The sequence below is a fragment of the Podarcis tiliguerta genome (genome assembly GCF_965153285.1).
Source record: "Podarcis tiliguerta genome assembly, chromosome: 1".
Lineage (NCBI taxonomy): Eukaryota > Metazoa > Chordata > Lepidosauria > Squamata > Lacertidae > Podarcis > Podarcis tiliguerta.
This window is the reverse complement of record NC_139534.1, coordinates 66675994-66690712: the sequence shown is the minus strand read 5'-3', so window position 1 is coordinate 66690712 and position 14719 is coordinate 66675994. Positions and strand designations below refer to the sequence as shown.

The following is a 14719-nucleotide window of genomic DNA, read 5'->3' as shown; positions in this document are numbered from 1 at the left end:
TTTGCTCAACTAACTAGGAATAGCCAGAAGCGAAATAAATAAATACTGTGCGCTGCAGCTTGAGAATTAGTTCCAAAGGTAGCACTTTCTCTGCACTTGTCAAAGCCTGAATTTCAGTTTTAATACGCATGTCGAATTTTGTTGAGGCAGAGCTTAGCATCCATATGACTTTAGGTTTGAGGACTGATCCATACTGTCCATAGCACCACATGAGGTGGGGCAGGGTCATGAAGCTGCCCCACCATATGTCCCTCCAGCAAATATTGATGTCTTGAATCCACATAAAACTGAATTATTTGCTATAAAAGCAGCCAAATGAGATTTTCAAAAAGATAAACAGAGAGTACCCTATAATTTCAGCAGAATAAATTGACACTTAAGAGTAGAACAATAAACTATGGCAGGGACGGAGAACCTTTTTTGCTCCTTATTAGGATCAGCCTCTCAGGTCAAATTTGACAGGTAGGCAGAACTGAGCAGAATTCCTGAGCTCCTGGAAAGAACCATAGTAGGTGGCTACTCCATGTTTGTGTTTATTTCCCTGTAATAAGAGTCAAACACAAAAACTCACTACAATCCCACCTTGTGCTCAATTCTTTTTTGCTACCTCAGCAAGCCATTCTTGGGAATGCTTCAGCCATGCTCAGTAGAATGTCAAGCTTAGAAGGAAGCCAGGTGGTCTTCTAAACCAACCCTCTACTCAGCGCAAGATTTGCAATGTAGGGTGCAACAACAGCATCCCTGGCAGGTGGCCACCACTGTTTAAAAGTCTCCAGTAAAGAACAGCCCACTATCTCCCAAGGCAGCCTCATCTATTGCCAGATAGCTCATACTGTGGAAATTTCTCCTGCTAGTTAGCCGAAATCTGCTTCCTTGCCATTTCCATCCATTAGTTCTAACCCTGCCCTCTGGAAATCACAGAGTGCAGGACTTCTTGTGCTGCATCAGCCTACTGAAAGAGAAGACCACGAGGAATATATGCCTGCAACCAACCCTGCCTGCCTCTGGCTTTGCGGCTCCATTATGTTAGGAGAGCAGCATCTGGGGTTGTCCCAGGGTGCACTTCTCTGTCGAGGGAGTGGCCAAAGATCAAGTGTACACATGGCTGCAATGGTGGCATGAGGCTTCTAGTCACCTATCAATGTGGAAGCAATAGAGAGTACAGAACGCTCATCCAGAACACAAAATGAAATGAAATACAGATGGCATTTATACAGAGTGTAAATTAGCCAATTAGCCTTCTCTGAAGAGAAGTCTACACGTGTGAACTCATACATTCCAAATCTTGCCTGCTACAAATGACTGTCATGGAACTGAAGCTCTGCCTTTGCGAAACCACAAGGTGCAAAGGAGAGGCCTGTGTTTTACCCTGAAGAGATTTCTGCTGGCACATACCTAGCCCTATGTACCATGCTAAACATCAGTCTGGGAGGCTGATTTAAATAGGCCTTGAAAGACAAGGAAGAGCAGCTTCTTTTCCTTTTGGTAAATAGTGTGAAATATTATTTTAATTCACTTGATTCCTTTCCTGATTTTTAGATGAATCTTACTACAGTGGTACCTCGGTTTTCGAACAGCTTAGTTCCCGAACAACCCAGAACCTGAACGCTGCAAACCCGGAAGTAGGTGTTCCGGTTTTCAAACTTTGCCTCGGAAGTCGAACATGCTCCCGAGCTTCCATTTTCACTGTCGCGCAGCAAATTTGAGTCCCCCACATAGTAATTAAGGCTTTTTTCATCCCGTTTTACCCTTGCCCAGCAAATTTAAGCCCCCCCAATCGTAATTAAAGCCTTCCCAATCGTAATTAAAGCCCCCCAATCGTAATTAAAGCCTTCCGTTTCTGATTGCAGGTGCTTTTGTTTTTGCTATTTTTTGGGTTTTAGTTTGTGTGGTTTTTGTGACCCTGGCTTGTTTTATGATTGATTGATTGTTTGATTGACTGATTGTGTGACTGTGGAAATAGATAAAAGCCCCCCATTCAAACAATGACTATCATCAGTGCAGGTTAGAAAAAAAATTAATTTTACTTTTTATCATCTACTATACTGTCTTATTTATTTTATAGTCCAGAACATTGATTATTGGATCAACGGTCTTGTTAGATAGTAAAATTCATGTTAAATTGCTGTTTTAGGGGTTGTTGTTAAAAGTCTGGAAAAGAGTAATCCATTTTGTATTACTTTCTATGGGAAAGTGCACCTTGGTTTTGGAACGCGTTGGTTTCGGAACAGACTTCCAGAACCGATTAAGTTTGAGAACCAAGGTACCAAGAACCAAGAACCAATGTTGAAGCATTATCATCCCACAGTACTGATAAAACCAGGCTGGTTGTTAACAATGTTTTGACTTGACATTTTCCTATGCTGGTGTCCTTTGATAAAGGCAGAACATTTTTTTTCTTTATCTTTCTCCTGTAACCTTAGGTTTTTCCTCCCTATGTGAAGCTTTTCTGGAACAATTTTATCTCATGTTAGATTTGTACCCAGGTCCTTTCGTTCTACTGAAAACGTAGAAAGCTATTAAGTTTTAACTGTACTTTTGTTAACACAAAAAAGAGGATGAACTGAAACAAAAAGGTAGGTTTTCTTTAATAGAGAACATTTAATTTTCTGTATCAACCGATGCTTTCGATTATAGGTTAACAAAACTGAAATTTTCTCATATCTGGAAATGTAAATTAAAACACTGTTTCATATATATCATGTCAAAAACTGTTAGATTCCCCCTGCTTGTGTGAATAAAAACATTTAAAACATTTTAAGTGTTAACTAATGCTCATTAATAGAATGTGCACAAACATCCACTGAATTGGTAACTTGAAACTTGCCACTTGGTGGAAAACTGACGTCATTTATGGCTCAAAGTAAAATGGCGCCCAAAATTAAACAATGTACAGCCAAAACTTATCATCTGAAATACATTTGATTTTTTATTTGATTTTTTGCAAGTTACCGTTATATAAAAGGAAGGAAGAAGCAGACAGGAACTGAATGTATTTTGAGCCAACACATTTCCCATAGGAAAAATGGGTTGCATCCCACTCTGCATGATCAGACTACCACACACACAACAGGATTCCACCTTCCTCTCCTCTGCCTGCAACCCCCCCAAATGCCAAAATCCGGTCCCTCAACATTACAGAGCATATTTTGGCATGTGCAGGGGACCGTAGGAGAGAGAAGAGGATGGAGAGGTTATGCCAATGATGGCAGTGCTGGATGCAACCAATTGCTTCTCTCCTCTGTGCACATGCATACCAGCATGAGCTGGGCCACAAAATGCAAATCATTAATCCAAACAGAAGTTCTATTCACAGTGTGGTTTCCAATTTATAAATGTAACTGAAGAAAAGGCTGCTGAGACTAAGTCAAATGCATTTAATATTCAGACGCCGTGTACATTTAAATTGCTGTTAAAAACGGCTAATGAAATTCAAATGCTTCTTTAATTTTGAATTTAAAAAAGCAAAAACACTTTTGAGGAATGCTAAAGGGGAAAAGTGAACATCAATGCAATTTTCTAAAAGGCTATTGTAAAAAAATAACATTTTCCCTGTAATATTTTGCAATGAAATACATACTTAAGGGGTTTGAGATTTTCATACGGTGGGAAGGGGAGAAGGGTTGTCTCATACTTACTGCAGTTGAAGCAAATGATGGCATCATTATAAACTAAAATGTAATGAGCATGCATATAAAATGAATCTGCCAGCAAAGGAACTGTATGCTCACATTAATAAGGTCATTTGGGCTGCATGATATTGCAGTGTTGCACATAATGTTTACTAAAATATGTATATTTACCATTCTTTGCCAAGATTGAAAGGCTGAGGACAGCAACCGTATACCAAGAAGTAAGATTTATTCAGTCAGACATTCAACTACTGATGGTGCATTTTTATTTTTATATTTAAAAGTTTAACTGGGGAGTGAGGGCAGTTAGTGATTATGAAAGTGGACAAAAAGCCTGAAAGTTTTATGTGCAGTCAACTTCCTACAGAACATGGAAAGGAAATATACATTCTGTTGACAAGTTGTCCTCTTCCATTTTATGAAAAGTAGTAGTTTTAGTTTTTGCTTAAAACCACGAGAAATTCATTGCTAAAACAACAGCAGTGCATTCTGCAACTGTGAATGGAACACCTCCCACAAATGGTGAATGATTGAATAATTTCAGAAGGAAGATAGATGGCTCAGTAGCTCTGTCAATCTCTGACAGAGATTGACAGAGCTAACCCCCCCCAAACCCTTTCCATTGGGAGAATAATAATCAAAATACTATTTGATGGATTATTGAAGTAAGAGTTATAGGGAGACCGAGCCACCGTATAAAAAGGAACAAATATTCAATTCTGATGCCTATGTTTAGACCAGTTTATATTACTTTTCCCCCTAAAATTCTTGTCAGCATATTCTCGAATGCATCTCTTGATCCTTTCCCTGCCCTCGACATTTTGCAGTAAATTAGGACACATACCATTATAAATGGTGCTGCTGTTGCTGTTGAGGTAAGATTCAACCAATGGTGCTTGTTCTTCTGACTGTTTCATTCTGCGCGCCCTTGTCCGGCTGTCCACATTGGACTGAACCATCAGTGGCTCCTGACGTTTTTTCTTCTGCTTCTGCTCAAGTAATGCTCGCTGGGAAAACACACAGTGACACACAGAGAGAGCTCCTCATTAAATTAAATAGGAACCTGTGGGCCTATGGACTGATTTCTGGGTGTCTCAGCAAGATGCTTTGAACCAAACAATATTAAATTGGACGTCAACCTCCTACCACAATTCTGTATCAAACCATTTCTTTTGCTACTATTATGTACAGTGGAGATACGCAAGCAATTCTTTATGGAGAGCCTCTTTTAAAACTTAAAAAAGCAAAAATACCTACGGTGATAAGAGCAGAGATATTTGACTCCTCTACTGATAGTCAGATTTGAGATTTAAAATCGCTTATACTAAATATTGGGAAAGCAATAAAGTATAGGAACTAAAATTATTGCTGTATTATGGTGATTATAATTATGATCTAAGCTCTATGTGCTGCAACTCCCTAGCCACTGAATCAATGGAATTTATGTCTGAATAGGGACAGGGAGAATTGCACTGTGAAATGCATAAAAGTCTTTCCCAATGCTACAGCTAATCTAGCACAGAGATTCTGCAACAATTGCATGATCCATCAGATCAATCCACACACCCCAGCCCTGAGAAGCACAAAGCAAGCGGGCTGCAGCCAATTGCTAGTGATGATTCTGGAAAACATACTAATAACTACTTGCATCAGACCATGTAAGTGACCCATGCTTGTTCAGGGGTGGCTGAAAGTAATTTCATACATCACACCCCTAACCTGGAGAATGGAGCACTGTGGCCTGATTATGGAACATGTGAAAATGCTGACTGGGCCCAAAATGAGAGGGTGGGATATCTGATTTTCCAATTTAGATTCCAAATATTATTTTGTATCAAAGACAATTTTGAAAGCTAGTATCAACATCGCAGCCCAGGGTAACAGTGATCTTCGCTGAGCATTAAACAATTACCGTATTTCAGTTCTCAGTTCCTTAGCAGATTTTATAACCAGAAGGGGAGTGTATTTTCCAGCTGTATGGATCTCTCATTCCAGATGTTTCCATGTTTATATTATGATGGTAGATAGTGCATATTTATGAGTCATTTGTCCATATCCACAGCAAAACTACACACCTAGTTTTAAAGAGCCCGGTGGCTTATTGGTCAGCACTGATTTATGCTATGGAAAAAACCTAAAAGTTACCAGTTGTGAATATCAGTAAGAGGAAAGTTTGTCTTATACTTAAGAAATCCAGTTAAGCAAGCTCCAGCTATCAACATGAAATAACCAATGAAGTGCAATGAAATTTTTACAAACTCACCTGTCTGTCAAGCTTTTGTTGTCGGAGATTGCTGCTCTCATCATCTAAAACGCTGCCAAGATAAATAAATAAATAAATAAAAGCAGAATTTACTCATCTAACCACAGAAGAAAAACTTGCTGTTCTATAGTTATCTATACAGTGGTGCCTCTGTTTGAGAACAGTCTTTCACATGTATCCCACCATACACACAGAGAGAATGTCCAAACTGAGCCATTTTTAAAAAAACCGTGCAATTTCAAAGCAAAGAAAAGGTGTTCCAGAATCCGCCAAACAGCAATATATTAAAAGCGCTAGCACAGAGCTAAAGCCCATCAGATGACAGTTCACTCAAGGCCTTCTGAAACAGGTAAGTCTTAACAAAATGTAAGAAATAACACAACTTAGTGAATGAATCCCATCTAGCCATTTCAAAGCTAAATCCAGAGAATGGTGCGAAAAATCAAATCACAAACTTTACAAGAGTAACTAACTGTATGGCAGATCAGCTGTTAACTACATGTGAGATCTTATTCACGATTCTCCTACTTCATGTCTGGTTTGGCCCAGAGAGCCATTATCTTGTTGAAAGGGCTGGTACATCCCACAGTTGTGCAATGCAAAGCTTTGCTGCAGACAGTGTTTGCATGATTAATGGGACTTCTTTCTCTCTGACATTCAATATGACAAGCTGGGAGTGCAAAGGGATAGAATGACCGGTAATGAATTGAATTAACCTCAAACCTGCCTGCCAGAGGGCTCTGATATATTTACACAACCACCAGATTTATAAGCTATTGCTATCCTGGTCACAAGAGATCTTCTGCAGCACCTTAGATAACCTTATTTAGTGCTGATATACTACATTTCTCAAACAGCAAATTTCCACTGCTAAGTAGCTGACCAGTTCCCAAACGATTTCCTCTAAAAAATTATGGACTCACTTAATGTTTGTATCCTGTAGGAGCAACAGTGGCAAAAATGAGGTCAGAACTGGGCCTTAAGTACATTTCTATTATTTTAGTAGGTCACTCTCTGCAGGGAAGCCAGTACCCCACTATTATTGTCAAAGGGGCAGGCATTCTGCCTTGAGCTAGTGACTAATGGCCCCTTGATTTCATTTTCCTGGACTCCTTGATGCAGAGATTGGGATTCAGAGGCTGGTGGGTCAAATTAGTCACTGAAGGGATGCTTGTCATTTTAAAAATACAGGTTTCTATCTTCAGAAAACCTCCACAAAGCTACTTCTGAGAAGAGAGAGTTTGTCAGCGCTGAAGTGAGGGTCTGGTCAATAGAGCTGACACAGATCCTCCCTCAGTAATGTGGCAACCTACCAGAGGCAGATTTAGGGGAGATGACTGGCTCACCCGCAGGAGGTGCTGAGCCAAGAGGGTACCACAGGGGGTGCCCAACAATGACAAACAATGAAAGGTGAAAAGCAAGAGGCACCGGATTTTGGTGTCACACAGAGCGTCAGTAAAAATTTTAAACCGAAAGTCCGCCACTGCAACGTACATACACTGAGAGATGATCCAGGCTGCAGGGTCTGCTAAGGAGTCATGCAGCAAAATATAGGCCTGACACGAATGGGACAAAAAATGGTGAGATGCATTTCCATCTTCATCGCCCCCTCTCTTCCCACACTAAACAGTGCAAATAATCTACAACTGGTGGCTTGTAAAAGGTGAAGAAGACAGTTGAGGTCACATTTTAAACAGTGTCACATTGCTTTATTGGGAGCTACATCTAACATCACGTATAATACTGTAACATCAGAAGTGATGGAAATTATGCAATGCTGTTGTTTCCGTTACAAACTTCCAGAAACCACTGAAGAAAAGGAACCACTTTCTGTCCATTTACAAACTGATATAGCCTAAAAGTCTTTAGTCAGTATAACCTAAAACTCCTTACACTGAAACTCAGATTTCACCTTTCCATTTCACCCAAAGTGCCGTTGATTATCTCTATTTCTTTTTTTCAAAGGTGAGTTAACTGGCGTTTAAGATGGCTTTGTAATTAGGTCATCATCTGCGACGAGTCAAAATTTCCTTCAGGCAAGGCATGTTTTGTCCTCTTCAGCAGATCAGGCAGAGTCATGTGCTACCCACTCAAAAGCTTACTGTGTAGTGCCCATAATGACATGGGGAAGCAGCAGTCCAGAGCCTGGCCACACAATTATGCTTGTTGCTAACCAGCTCCTTGCTTCTCCAGTTTCCCAAGCAGCTGTGGGAGGTCTGCAGTCTGGAGGTTGGCTGGTTAGTCGGAAGCTGCAGATAGTTGTGAACATTATGCAATAAGCTTCTGCGACTACTACATGCTTCTCTGTCATAAGAATCCACTCACTGAATAGGCATTTTATTCATAATGCAAATTACTTAGCTATATTAGGGATGCTACAAATAGCTTCCAGTAGAGGAAAATGAATGTATTACACATACACACTTTGCATGCAATGTCAAATAAGATCCCTTGAACTAATTCTGCAACACAATTCTGCTAAAAATCACAATAATGCATGTAGAATCAAACATGCAGGGCCTGTTTTTCATTCTACCTTGTGGGTGTCTAACTTGACTAGGAACCAGGTGGTTGCATTAATATATGGAATATTTGCCCCTAGGGCCTCTAGCTTATGTATATAAAGGGAGTGCAAGTTATATTTATACCACATACAATTCAAGGTGTTGTTGTTTAGTCGTTTAGTCGTGTCCGACTCTTCATGACCCTATGGACCAGAGCACGCCAGGCACTCCTGTCTTCCACTGCCTCCCGCAGTCTGGTCAAAGTCATGCTGGTAGCTTCGAGAACACTGTCCCACCATCTTATCCTCTGTCGTCCCCTTCTCCTTGTGCCCTCCATCTTTCCCAGCATCAGGGTCTTTTCCAGGGAGTCTTCTCTTCTCATGAGGTGGCCAAAGTATTGGAGTCTCAGCTTCACGATCTGTCCTTCCAGTGAGCACTCAGGGCTGATTTCCTTCAGAATGGATAGGTTTGATCTTCTTGCAGTCCATGGGACTCTCAAGAGTCTCCTCCAGCACCATAATTCAAAAGCATCAATTCTTCGGCGATCAGCCTTCTTTATGGTCCAATTCAAGGTACATACATTCAAATCCAACCTGAGATGTCCATTAAGCACATAAATGGAAAGGGAGCAGTGACTTTTACCTATAGCAAGTATATTGCAGAGGCTTGCAGCCACCTCATTTTCACATCTCTTAACCCCTTTTTTACTCCAATGCAGCTCCAGAGAACACCTGAAGAGAGTTGGCCAACCTGAGTGTCGGCCTCCTTGAGGTTTTAATGCCTAATTCAAACCCACTACTATCAATGGGAATTGACAGCACAACTTCAATGATCAAGAACAGACTTTAATGGGCTCTTAGGTGCACATTTAAAATATGTTGTTTTGCTAACATTTTTCACAGTACAGTGATACCTCGGGTTGCATATGCTTCGGGTTACATACGCTTCAGGTTACAGACTCCGCTAACCCAGAAATATTACCTCAGGTTAAGAACTTTGCTTCAGGATGAGAACAGAAATTGTGCTCCGGTGGCGCAGTGGCAGTGGGAGGGCCCATTAGCTAAAGTGGTGCTTCAGGTTAAGAAGAGTTTCAGGTTAAGAATGGACCTCCGGAACGAATTAAGTACTTAACCTGAGGTACCACTGTAAATGAGTTAACACTTGCTGGTTTTGCTTCAGTCAAAATATTTTTTGTCAGGAATTCCCTCTTAAGAAAAAATATGGCAATACAGTGGTACCTTGGGTTACATATGCTTCAGGTTGCAGACTCCGCTAACCCAGAAATAGTACCTCGGGTTAAGAACTTTGCTTCAGGATGAGAACAGAAATCGTGCAGCAGCGGCGCAGTGGCAGCAGGAGGCCCCATTAGCTAAAGTGGTACCTCAGGTTAAGAACAGTTTCAGGTTAAGAACAGACCTCTCGAACGAATTAAGTACTTAACCCGAGGTACCACTGTAAATGGTTAAACTACCAGTATGTTACAGGCTAAACCCACTGCACTTTTCCAAGTTTCACATTCTTAAGAAGGTTCAACAAACCCTTCAAAAATGTTTATTTTAATTTAAAAAATTAATTAAAAAAAACATTTTCATACTTCAAGATGTAGGTGGCGTTTCAGTATATGAGACACAAAGGCATATCCTTCATCAAGTTTCCCACACAGCCTTTTCATTTGCAAAGCCCTGGAGCTGCCACTGCCTTATGAAAACATGATGAACTGATGGTGTATTGAGCTTATTTTAAAATCCCCCCACAGGTGAATTTCATACTGATATATGAAACTGAGACCAAGGCACGTACTACAGACACCATCTGGAGGCTGCTTCAGATCATTCCACATGGCAGCTGAGTTCATGCAGCAAGTAAAAAGAAGCTAAGACAACAAGGAGCTGTTATACAATCCAAACCAACGTCACATTAAGTAGAGCAGACCTGCGTACAGTTATAAAAGGAAGATTCTGCTGTGCCCTCACTGACAGGGACAGTGGCTCCTTTGGAACAAAGTGCCCAACACTGATCTGCCCCATCATTTGTAGGATGATCAACCTACCATGGAAGCAGAAGAAGCTGTGGTACCCAGAAATATCATGAGGCAAAATGTGGACAGTCAAAAAAGACAATCATGTGGGGGGAACGGGATGTGATATTGAGGTGCATTGCAGCATGGGGGCAGTGTGAGGTAGTCGCCAGAGAGTTGGACTAGGACCTGGAAGACCAAATTTCAAATCTCCACTCAAACCAAAAAGTTCACAGGGCAACCGCAGGCCAGTTGCTGCGTCTAATCCTAACCTACCTTGGAGGGCTTAGTGAGGATAAAATGAGGAGGGGGGAAGAGCTTTGAGCTCCTTGAAGGAAAATGAAATACAATAAACAAACAAATAAATGAAATGTTAGCAGCTGTCATGGTCCCCCTGAAGCTTCCTCTTTGTTCGCAAAATTTGTCTGAGAGTATGTTGAGGGTGCTACTCAAGCAGGCAATAGTAGTTGCTACGTCCCTTATTTGACAGATCCTCTAATCAGAGTATTTTCTAGAAGGAAAGCCTCAAGAGCTGTTTAGAAGTGTTTATTCTGAATATGACAGAAATAACTTTGGAAGGGCAACTATTCATCTTGGGCTTCCATCTCCTAGAGAGAAACACAAGGTCACTCAAATGTCAACATACTGCTGTAGTAAGGTTCAGACAGATGCCTGAAATTGCTGTAAGAAATGAAAAACAGTTTCACTCTTGCTTTTTTTTTTTATTGTGGTGCTTTACTTTGAAATACTCTTAGCAGCCTGAAGAGACAATGACTGAGCTGACATACGGCATGTTCAAATTGTGTCACAGGCCAAACCCCTCTGTGCTAGGAGTTCAGCACCACTTATGCCAGCTCTGTGACAGAGGCTTGGTTTACTCTGTGTGCAAGGAAAAGGACAATCCAATGGGATAAGGATAAAAGGCGGGAGTGCAAAAGGAGGAGGGCAACCACAGAATCCTCACAATTATATGCAGCACCACACAGAGATGGAAGCGCTATTGCCATTTCTTAAACAGCAAGTGTTGCATGCCAACCCCTTCTAAGCAACTTGCCGCATTTGTATTTTGAGGAGAACAGAATACACTCTAAACTTTAGGACAGATTCACACACTGGCCTCCCACATTGCAGCAAGCAATATCCATAGGAATGTGACATTGTGTGTCAGAAGATCTGTTGTGTATTGTCTTGTGTAGATCCAATGAGCCAACTAGGCCAGGCTTCCTCAACCTTGGGCCTCCAGATGTTTTTGGCCTACAACTCCCATGATCCCTAGCTAGCAGGACCAGTGGTCAGGGATGATGGGAATTGTAGTCTCAAAACATCTGGAGGCCCAAGGTTGAGGAAGCCTGAACTAGGCTACCTGGCAGGGGCCTAGTGCTGCTCTCTCACATGGGGAGAGGCAGTCTTTGAGGAGAAGCTTCAACCACTGTGCCTTCCACCTCATTTCCCCACTGGCCCCTTCATCTTGCCACCGCCTCCATCTGCTATGGGGCAAAACTGAAGTCCTACTTACTACCACAAGCACAGGAGGAGGAAAGGCAAAGGGACCAGTGAAAAACACAGGACAGGAAGCCCAGCAACTATTGTGCTTTCTTGTTACCATAGAGATTTTAAAGAGACAGACAACAAGAGTTCTGGGTTGACAGATGGCAATGCCAGCTGCAGTTCTATGTACAGGGGTTACTGCAGGCTTCCTCAACACCAGTGCTCCAGAAGTTTTTTAGACTACAATTCCCATCATCCCTGACCACTGGTCCTGCTAGCTAGGGATCATGGGAGTTGTAGGCCAAAAACATCTGGAGGGCCGAGGTTGAGGAAGCCTGGGTACCACTACCAAGGAGTAACTACAGTTTAACAAAGCCACACATGGTAACTACATCCTGGGTTAAATATAATGAAGAGGAAAAAAGTTGTGTGCTGAAAATCTGTCGAGAGTGCAGTGGATTGGAATAGGACAGCATGAGATTTAACGGTTTACTAGCCCAAGTCATGACAAAACTGAACTACAATCTGTAGAAAACAAAACACTGTTATAATGCTGGCATTACATGCTTCTTTATGGTTTAGCAGAGCACTATCATTTGAGCACAGTATGCCAGTGCAATTTATTCCACAGAGGTTCACTTCCCTAAGAAGCATACACACAGAACAATTTCAAAAAAATCAGAGTGAGCTGTCAACGATCTCATTAGTTGGCTGCTTGAAATGCTGACTGCAGGGCCTGTTCCTTGAATTGTTATATACATTCTATAAATACCAAAGTCTTGTTTGGTATGTATTCAGCATTTGTCAGCTGGGATTAATATACAGAATTTTGGACTTGTAAAGCAGGAGTGGGGAGCAGCTGTCTCTCTTCCTTCACCATTCCTGGTACTAACATTTGAACAAGCAAAAACTCTGGCCTTTAGCAGCACTCCTTTCTGAGAGCTGTGCAGCAAACAGGACCGAAATGTCAACATGCCAGCTCATCTTTGCTTTTCTCACAGAAAGCGCTGCCAATGAATGGAAAGATTTGTTCAACGTTAAGGGCCTTGCATCAAAGTAACTTGCTTTATCAATTCTGAGGAGATACAAAAATTAATGGCAAACCCCCAAAGATACACACGATTATTCCAGCCTCTTTCCTCATAAATTTATTGATTTGTAATTTTCCATCAAGGAAAATCGCTCCTGCAGGGACACATAACTACTGAGTAGAAAAGCAATAGCAAAAGCTAGGGTACAGGACATTTGCGGGCTTAGAGAAAAGGCATACATTTTTTCTTCCCACTCTCACCTGCAGGAGGAGAACTACATGAGGGGTTCACTGCCAAGCTGGTCTAAAACCAGGTTTCAACGGCTGCAAAAAGAAGGTGGGAAAACAGCAAAGGCTGAAAACACCTGATAATGTGGGCTGCAAGTTCCCCAAGTCTCCACCACAGATTTAGAGAGAGTGCCATGGACACAGGAAAAAGTGAATGCAATACACCCAAAAAAACAAATGAAAGCATTCCTAAGAGCATGTGGAATACAACAGACTAAAAACAAAGAACTAAATCCTTGGCTCACGGACAAGAGTTAGATGACCGATCCAATATACACAGCAAGAAGTGGAGGATTATCAAATCTGTGAAAATGGATTATTCCTGAAAGAACATTTGAGTGCTTTCTCCAGGGTCAAATGAGCCAAAGTATTATTTTCCATGATTTCCCTAGGCTAGTCTATATTGAACAGCTTCAGTACAGATCCTTTACATTTGCATAGCTGGCAATATACCTCTCAAGGACAAAAAGCAACAGCAATAAATGCATACGAAAAGAATAGATGAGTTTAGTTATTGCTTCCATCCTGGCTTTAGCTCTTCAGAACACAGGAACAACCCTTTGGGATCAGACCAGAGGTCTAGCCAGATGCCTGCAAGTAAGGCATGAGCACAACAGAACTCTCCTACTCATGATCCCAAGCAACTGGAATGTTCAGAGGCAGGTCGCCTCTGCACTTGGAGGTAATATATACTCATCATGAGTAATAGTCATGGATAGGCTTAAGTGCAGTCCTAACCATCTCTACTGAGAAGCCCAAGTTAAGTTAAGGTTGCAGTCTTATTTTCCTTCATGGAAGCTTCCCTACTAAGTCAAATAGCAGGAGAAGAGGCACCCAGTTTGAAATAGGGACTAAGTGTTAAAACAACATGCACACCTGTGGCTGTTTTTTCTTTCTTTCTGAGAATACATCAGAAAATTGTTATAAACATCACTTCTAGTTTGGTCCATAAGCATGTAGAATTTCCGTGTCAGCTCAAAACTTATCTATTTGCCCAGGCATTTTAAAGTTGGCATTTTAGAATGCTCTAATTATTTTTAGTTGCAACTAATTGGGTCCCCCCCCCCCCGCTTTATTATACTTGTACTGTACTACAAACATTCTTTGTGGAATGTTTAATTTCATCCATGCCTATTGTGCACCAGCCTGGTATCTGCATGGATAAAGAGCAGTCTAGAAATGCTTTTAATAATAATGAAAAAGAAAATTAGAAACCCAAAAATAAAAACACAAAAAGCCATGAGGGGGATTGTAAATTTTTTTTTAAAAAAAACAAAACACATGCTTTTTAAAAATACTATAGGCAGAAAACCATTTTCTAGGTTCTTCTACAAGCTAAAATGACACACATTTCACAGCTGCCACTTGGATAGCAGAACTCTTCAACAGGGGGAAGATATTGTATCCCAAAACTCTATGTGGCAAGAAACACACCTGGAAGTGATTCCCACTCAAATGGGGATACCAGATGGCATTCAGTAATGTCTGCTCACTTGC

The 14719-nt window shown here is 41.2% G+C and overlaps 2 protein-coding genes and 1 long non-coding RNA gene across 8 annotated transcripts in view; 2 read left to right on the top strand and 1 right to left on the bottom strand.

Moving 5' to 3' along the window:
• The window catches only part of RIC3 (RIC3 acetylcholine receptor chaperone), a 513554-nt gene that overhangs the window by 174129 nt on the left and 324706 nt on the right, over positions 1–14719 (top strand). The gene's annotated exons all lie outside the window — the stretch shown is intronic.
• TUB (TUB bipartite transcription factor) overlaps positions 1–14719 on the bottom strand; it is a 118637-nt gene that overhangs the window by 28508 nt on the left and 75410 nt on the right. For 4 of the 6 annotated variants that reach the window (XM_083408455.1, XM_083408452.1, XM_083408456.1 and 1 more), the window contains exons 2-3: positions 5896–5947; positions 4477–4639 (exon numbers count right to left, since the gene is read on the bottom strand). In XM_083408455.1, the coding sequence (XP_083264581.1) occupies positions 4477–4639; positions 5896–5947 (215 nt within the window). Of the gene's footprint in view, positions 1–4476; positions 4640–5895; positions 5948–7807; positions 7831–11779; positions 11868–14719 lie in introns of those variants that run through there. The other 2 variants (XM_083408457.1, XM_083408454.1) reach the window with 2 other exon arrangements.
• Positions 1–14719, top strand: part of LOC310666311 — a 446582-nt gene that overhangs the window by 395796 nt on the left and 36067 nt on the right. The window lies entirely within an intron of this gene.